The 5,405-nt window shown below is 33.0% G+C and overlaps 1 protein-coding gene across 2 annotated transcripts; it reads left to right on the top strand.

Annotated features, from left to right (window-relative positions):
- Positions 1-512: 512 nt before the first annotated feature.
- LOC107838952 (40S ribosomal protein S3-2) lies at positions 513-3,387 on the top strand. Of its 2 annotated transcripts, none has more exons than XM_016682248.2 (6): positions 513-702; positions 773-920; positions 1,661-1,832; positions 2,552-2,606; positions 2,698-2,829; positions 2,984-3,387. In XM_016682248.2, the coding sequence occupies exons 1-6, from the start codon at positions 664-666 to the stop codon at positions 3,155-3,157; spliced, it is 720 nt and encodes a 239-aa protein (XP_016537734.1). In that variant the 5' UTR covers positions 513-663; the 3' UTR covers positions 3,158-3,387. The 2 variants fall into 2 exon arrangements, with proteins under 2 accessions (XP_016537734.1, XP_047251674.1); XM_047395718.1 differs by having other exon boundaries at positions 542-702; positions 2,552-2,615.
- The last annotated feature ends 2,018 nt before the right edge of the window (positions 3,388-5,405 follow it).

Below are 5,405 nucleotides of genomic sequence, written 5' to 3' on the forward strand. Positions count from 1 at the left end.
TTTTATAATTTGGGTCATTTTGACCCAAATTGTTCAGATATAATTTATATACCACATTGATATAATTCATATATCATCGTGACACAACTCGTAAAAAAAAAGAGCAACAAATTTATGGACAACAATTGTATAATTGTTATATAGAATACGCATTCTTTAATATGATATGCATAGAATTTGTATCATTGTTATATATATGTATAAGATGTATAAAAAAATTGAATCTTTATTGTATCGAATACTTAAGATATGTATCAAATTTGCATCAGTATTGTATAAAACTGTCAACAAATGATTAGAAAATGAAATTAAAATTCAATAATCATTTTTGTATGAATAGTTTCATCTGAAAGTGTTATATATGTCTTTTTCCACCAAAAAATCAAACCAAATCACTTATCAAATATTGATTCAAATTATGGATTTGATGCGATGTATGGGTTTTCTTATTTTTGAGGTGTCCACTTGAATGTATTATATACGTAGAGCAAAGCCCAAACTCAAACAGAAGCAGGCTAAGATTAAATTCTGAAATGAAGAGAGCCCAAGTTGTAACCTGCCTTATAAATCAAACAAACCCTTTTACTCTCTCCCTTATCTATACCCTTTCTTTAGCCGCCTCTTACTTGGTATCTGCTTGCGGCCTCAGAGACCCTAATCATCATGACGACGACACAAACTCAGATTAGCAAAAAGCGAAAGGTACGTTGTTGAAGTTCAATTTGAGGTTTTAGATCTAACTGACTGATGATTTTGTTGTATGTGGTTTTAGTTTGTTGCGGATGGTGTGTTTTTTGCGGAGTTGAATGAAGTACTAACAAGAGAGCTGGCGGAGGATGGTTACTCCGGAGTTGAAGTTAGGGTTACTCCCATGCGTACTGAAATCATCATTAGAGCCACTCGTACTCAGAACGTTCTCGGTATGTCAACGAATTCTATTAGATATTCTTATGAATGACTTCAATAACCATAACAGTTACATGCATTAGCTAATAGACTAAAGGTAGTTGAACATTTTACAGAGTGGCATAACGCTATATATTTGTATATGTTTATATTTTCAAGAAATAAGGATTAACCCTTCTGACTAAATCCTTTTATGTAAACTTTAGTAATCAACCATTGTTCTCTCTCTTTAACTTGAAATTATACACTTAGTGGGATTAGTTTCTAGCCTGGACACCACGGTTACCAAAAAAAAATATTATACACTTGATGAGATTTATATTCATTTGCAAATGAGGATTTTTCCTTTTGTAGGGTACTTGAGAACTTACTGTAAAGATTCTGAATGGCGTGCATCGAGCAATGCCATTTATCTGTCTTAATGGACGCCTTGCTCAAAATAGGTGTTAATTTTTATTTAGATAGAATTGGGGTAAAAAGGTGACATTGATACTTAGGAGAGATTAAACTTCTCCAAGTGTGATGTTATGTCCAGTGGTACTTTCTTTTATCATAAAATGCAATTTACAGAAAAAAGCTTTTCATGTTGGAAATGGGAAACATTTTGGGATAACTCAGTAAAATAGGATAATTAGATTGAATTGGAGCCAAATGTATAATCCTTGCTGATTATCAGATGAGCTGAAAATGATTTTCTTTCTAATGGATTGATTTTATTATTAGCTTAGTAATTTGTGTGTGTCTGCATTTCCAGGTGAGAAAGGTAGGAGGATTCGGGAGCTGACTTCAGTTGTTCAGAAGCGTTTTAATTTCAAGGAGAACAGCGTTGAGCTGTATGCAGAGAAAGTTAACAATAGAGGTCTCTGTGCCATTGCTCAGGCAGAATCACTGCGATACAAGCTACTTGGAGGACTTGCTGTTCGACGGTCTGTTCCTTTGGTTGCATTTGTTCCCTGCCCTAGTTTTTATTTGTTGTCCGACTTGAAAGCCATCTTTACAGTGAGTTTGTATGTACTATGTCCTCTCTTGTGTCTGAGGGTGACTACATTTGATCCCATCTGTTTAGGAAACAGAGAAATATATTTAATCCTGATTTCCTGTTTTGATGAATCTAGGTGGGGAAATTTCTGATACCATAAATACATGTGAGGAAAACAAATCTTTCTGAGTAGATGTAGTTAAGTAAAACTGTATAGATACAAAATCTCTTCCAATATGGCTGTCCATTTTTCGGTCTCATGACAGATGGTCTACAATATGCATGTATCGGGGTGTAGTTAGTAATAAATGTAGTGGATATAAAATGTTTTTCAATTTGGTGGTCCATGTGTTTGTTCTCAAGATTGAATGGTCCACAATACAGATGCATCTTCATCTTTACCAAGGGTGAGATATCATTTTATTTAAGGCGATGACTTTTTAAGGTCACCATGCATCACAGCAATTGAAAGCATATTTTGCCATGTCAAGCACGTGTAAGATAATTATATTTGTTAGTTAGTTAAATATTTATGCTGCATGTTATTTCTTCAACATGAGGTAATTTTTGTTGGCGTTTAATTTGCATGTCATGATCAATTTCCACAGATATCTGCAACTGTTTGGTATAATTCTTTTTCCAAACTTATCCGTTGTCATGTTGTAGGGCTTGCTATGGTGTTCTGAGATTTGTAATGGAGAGTGGCGCCAAGGGATGCGAGGTTTGTTGGGTAGCATTTTCCTTCTCTATATCTATCTCCAAGTAGGATGTTCTTAGGAGATTATTATATGGGGTTTTTGTTTTTTCCTTAGGTGATTGTTAGTGGAAAGCTCCGTGCTCAGCGTGCCAAGTCGATGAAGTTTAAGGATGGTTACATGATTTCTTCTGGTCAACCTGTTAAGGAATACATTGATTCAGCTGTAAGGCACGTGCTACTTAGGCAGGTTAGTGTCTTGTCTTCATATGTATATATTTATTTACAAATCTGCTATTGTGGCATTGCTACTTAGGCAACTTACTGATTCTTTTGTATTGTGGCATTGCTATTGTTATTATATATTGCTGCTATTTTTATATTGTTGTCAATTTACTTTACAGGGTGTGCTGGGTATCAAAGTCAAGATCATGCTTGACTGGGATCCCAAGGGGAAACAAGGGCCTATGACTCCATTGCCAGATTTGGTGACTATTCACCCACCCAAGGAGGAAGAGGAGTTTGTTCCTGCTCCTATGATAGCTGCTCCTGCAATTGAGGTTTCCCCCATGGCATAAAAACCTCTGTTATGATGTTATCTTCGGTCTTGAGAGCTCCTTCCCTAGCTGGCGTGTACTTCTTATTTATTTCCTTTTTTCACTACTGAATACTATATTACATAGTGAACCATTTTGCTCTGTAGTTTCTGGTTTGTAAGAAACTGTTGCGACTATCTGTTGCGACTTTGGAACTGTTGTTAATGTTTCACTTTTATTCTTAGTGGTAGTGCGCCGTGCTTAGAGGAGGATAATGTTTTTCCCAGTTTTCACATTTGGTTTGGCAGAAATTTTGGAAAATGACTTACCTGACACAAGTAGGGAAAATAAGTTTTAAAAGTTATATTTTGTATTAATTGTGCTTGTCTACCTTCCGACACACTTGGGGGTTGTTCAGTAGGATGTATAGGAATAGCGCAAAATATGATGTATCGATGATGCAAGTCTTAGTTACGTTTGTGTTAGTTATGTTGAGATTTTTTTATAGTGTTTGATTTGGTGTATTAAAATAACATGTGTTAGGCATATTTTTTTTTAAAAGTATTTGTTGACAAAAAGTACTATTCAAAAATATAGTGAAAAGGATCCGAGTTCTAATGGACAATTGTGTCTTTAATAATATTAGTGCATACAAAAGTTTTAATGGAAAATTGTATTTTTAATAATGTCGGTGCATACATTTGAATTCATTGCTTAGTTAGTATGAATTTTGAGATATTAGTAATTAGGGTTGTATAAATCGAATCGATGAATCAAATCGAACTGAGGAAAAAAATCGACTTATGGTTTGGTTTGATTGGTTTGGTGTTAAAAAAAAAAAACTCGATCATAACAAAAATAAAATAAAATCGAACCTAAACCGAACCGACATAATACATATATAATTTTAATTTTTTATACGTAAAAAAATATTACTTATAATCTACTTTCTAATTACTTTTATAACTTTTTTATATTTAGAAAATAGATATATATTCTTGGGTCTTTAGTTATAATATTTAGGGAAAAGGACATGAACTGACCATTTTAAAAAGAAATGGGCCACACTATGAAAATATGGACAATTGGAGCCAGTCGACCCAATTTTTTTTTTTTTTTAGCCACTTGGCCCAAAACCACTCTACTTACACAATTAAGGAAATTAAATGCTCTTTATAGTTGTTACTCTTAAATCACTTTTCTTTTCTAAATATACTTTCTCAAATCTTCTTTTTTTATTCTCTTCTATTATGCATCGATCAATCTACTGTATTTTATGATCAATATCAAAAATTGATTTATTATTTCTTGCATCGGAGCATTGAAAACTATGGACATGAAGCAAAAAACAGAAAATAAAGGAAAGTTAAAATTAACGGGTAAAACGGTCAATTTTGACCTCAAATTTGTTGTTAATAATGATTATTTTACAGAATCATTACATACAGGTTTGTACTTGAAGCAATGTCATAGTTCTTTAAACTTGAAGAAGAAAAAAATAAAATAATGAGGTCTTAAGGTAAGAGAAAAGCCATGTCTTAGTCCATGTTCTTCTCAGAGGCTGATTCAATCACGGTGAGTCGGAGATATTCTTCTTAGAGGCTGACTCAATCACGGTGAGTCGGAGATGTTTTGATGCACATAAAGATAAAAAAAAAAAGAATATGCCAATAGATACTCTTTTATACCAGATTGATACACATTTTTTAAAAGAGAGAAGGGGAACCTTTGCATGCACATACAGTATCTATACCCAATTGATACTCTTTTATACCAGTTTGATAGACTTTTATACCACATTGATACACTTTTTTTAATAAAAAGAGAAGGGGAGCCTATGGATGCATATATAGTCTTTATACCCATTTAATACATTTTTATGTCACATTGATACACTTTTATACTACATTGATATACTTTTTAAAAAAGGGAGAGAAAATTCTTTGCATGCACATGCAATCCCTATACTCAGTTGATACTCTTTTATACCACATTGATACACTTAAATTCAACATCAGATATCCACTGACCTTCGTATTTTATCATTATTGAAACTAAAACTAAAGTTCAAGCCATTATTTTGTATCAAATTTGAGCAAATTTACAATGGAAAAGAATTATAGGAAGCTAATTGAATGCAGATTTTTAGAGATTTTATACAAAATTTATGGAATAAGAAAGATTAATTGAAGTATCAAAAAAGGTAAAAGAATGGAGGTTTGGGAGTTTGAATGGAAAGAAAATTGTGAATGAAAAGGAAAGAAAGAAAAAGAAAGTTACTTTAACGACA

This window comes from Capsicum annuum, chromosome 8 (assembly GCF_002878395.1).
Source record: "Capsicum annuum cultivar UCD-10X-F1 chromosome 8, UCD10Xv1.1, whole genome shotgun sequence".
NCBI lineage: Eukaryota > Viridiplantae > Streptophyta > Magnoliopsida > Solanales > Solanaceae > Capsicum > Capsicum annuum.